The following is a 2,463-nucleotide window of genomic DNA, read 5'->3' on the forward strand; positions in this document are numbered from 1 at the left end:
GGTAACAGTGCAGAGGAATCTACCATTTGTTTATTTCCTGTCCTTTGAATAAAACAAGTACTGTATTTCTAAGTTTATCCAAAACTAAGTTCACAGGCCAGTAATTGAGTCTCAATCCAGAGTCTTAATTACAGCTAACAATTACTTATGTATTTCAAAATTCCCTTGAGGTAAAATCAAGGAACTCTTCGCTCCTGGTGTGATTGATGGACATACATTGCTGGTGCTGGTGAATGTAATCTACTTCAAGGCATCCTGGGAACACAAGTTTGAGGAACAAAAAACAGTAGAGAAAGATTTTAAACTGAATCAGGTACATCTGCATTCTGTAAATCTTAACATTATTTACCCTAGATTCTGCAAACATTGCAGCAAGCATAACAACAGAATCATAGAATTTTAGGGGTTGGAATGGACCTTACAGATAATCAGGTCCCAACCCACTGCCATAGGCAAGGGCATGTCCCCACTAGACCAGGTTGCTCAAGGCCTCATCCAGCCTGGCTTTGAACACTGCCAGGGTTGGGGCATCTACTACCTCCCTGGGCAACTGTGCCAGTGTCTCACCACCCTCACAGTAAAATACTTTTTCCTAATATCTAACCTAAATTTCCCCTTTTTCAATGCCCAAGGCTCAGCTGCCCTGTGAGCAAGGTATGGGTGTGCTGGGAAATTAACCTGCCTCTTTTGCTGGGTAGAGGTGGTAGGAGGGTTTTTCACAAAACAAACAAACAAACAAAAAAAAGCATAATCTTTACTGGAGAAACTGTGCAAGACTCAGAATTTGCAACAACTCAGAGATTTGCTTTGGTAACTGGCAAAACACAAGTGTGAGCCCTAGGTAGCACTTTTTAACATAGTAATCATTACAGAGAATTGTCATGGATGGAAGCAAACCTGACCATCTCAGTTTGTATAAATTCCAAGGTGTCATCCTGGTGTTCATATGTTCATGTGTGTTTTATGTGTCACTGTAGAAGTAACAACAATTGCTGCTGAAACCCTGACTACTGCTATTACACTTATAATAAATTTAAATGTTACAAGCTTTATTGCTGAAGTGACTGTATAATTTTCTTTTCGATAGAACAAAAGAAAACCTGTGCAGATGATGTATCAGAAAGGCAAATTTAAACTAGGCTACATTGAGGAGGTGGGTGCCCAGATCCTTGAACTGCCTTATGCTCAGAAGTCACTGAGCATGGTCATCCTGCTGCCAGGTGACACAGCTGATGGATCTGTCAGTGGGCTGGAGCAGGTAAGGCAGTATATATCATGTACTGGGGCTGAAAGTTAGTTGTCTGAAGTAACACTGGTTAAAGATCTAAACTTTCAAAGCTGCCCACCTATTTTAAACACTTCTTTTTCCACCATCTTATAGATTGAAAGCACAGTGACCTCTGAAAATTTGATGCTGTGGGCCTCTTCAGAGCAGATGTTTGAGTCAACAGTGGAGGTCTACCTTCCTCGATTCAAGCTTGAAGACACATTTAACCTCAATGAGGTATTACAAGAGATGGGAATGACTGACATCTTCACTGAATCAAAAGTTGACCTCTCTGCAATGTCATTTGCAAAATCTCTGGTGCTGTCAAATGTTGTCCATAAGACATATATGGAAGTCAATGAGGAAGGCACTGAAGCAGCAGCTGGTACAGGAGCTAGCATTGTGAGGAGGTCTATGCCTCTCACAGAGGTGTTTATGGCTGATCATCCGTTCTTATTCTTTATTAGACACAATCCCACTAGTACTATTATTTTCTTTGGCAAACTCTGTTCACCTTAAAATCAGGGCCATTTTCTAACATTGTGAGGAACACCTGGATGAAAATCAGAAATGGTACTTTTTTCCCCAATGCATTCCTAATCCTATGACAGCTAATTTGTACTTCAAAGTGATCACTGCAACCAGCTTTGTTTAGAATCTATCAATTGGATGCTCTGCCACTAGGCTCCTTGAATTGTAAATATTGATCTGAATCCAGAATAGGAGTAAATTTTACCTTAACTTCACTGGATAGGAATTGCAGTTTGTTTCTTTGATGCACACATATGCTTCTGTATTCCTGCATTCATATGCAGTCCTGTGTATTAATGATGGTGACGATAGGGTTGAGGTGGGAAGAGACCTCTGGAGATCATCTGGTTCACCTCCCCTGCTGCACAAGCAGGGCCACCTATACAGCTGGTTGCCCAGGACCATGTCCAGATGGCTTTTGGATATCTCCAAAGATGGAGACTCCACCACCACTCTAGACAACCTCCTCAAAGCACCTCCCAAGTTCTCAAACATTCCAAAGAGAATTTTGTATGCACAGTGTCTGCAGGAACAGGATACCAAATCGTGTATTTCTAAAGATGGTTAATTATTTACGTAGTAAAGAAGGCTGCCTCTTATATGGAGATAAATCAAATTATTTCAGCCTCAAAGAATGGGAAGAAAATGGTCTCAAGCACTCCATT

General features: G+C 41.0%; 1 protein-coding gene across 1 annotated transcript; it reads left to right on the plus strand.

Annotated features, from left to right (window-relative positions):
• Window positions 1-170: 170 nt before the first annotated feature.
• Window positions 171-1,786, plus strand: LOC103811904 (serpin B12-like; the record flags this gene model as incomplete). Its single annotated transcript, XM_009084905.1, has 3 exons — window positions 171-313; window positions 1,088-1,258; window positions 1,382-1,786. Coding segments are annotated over 3 exons (719 nt in total), but the record flags the coding sequence as incomplete, so codon positions are not given.
• Window positions 1,787-2,463: the final 677 nt, after the last annotated feature.

Source organism: Acanthisitta chloris, unplaced genomic scaffold (assembly GCF_000695815.1).
Source record: "Acanthisitta chloris isolate BGI_N310 unplaced genomic scaffold, ASM69581v1 scaffold18791, whole genome shotgun sequence".
In the NCBI taxonomy this organism is placed as follows: Eukaryota; Metazoa; Chordata; class Aves; order Passeriformes; family Acanthisittidae; genus Acanthisitta; species Acanthisitta chloris.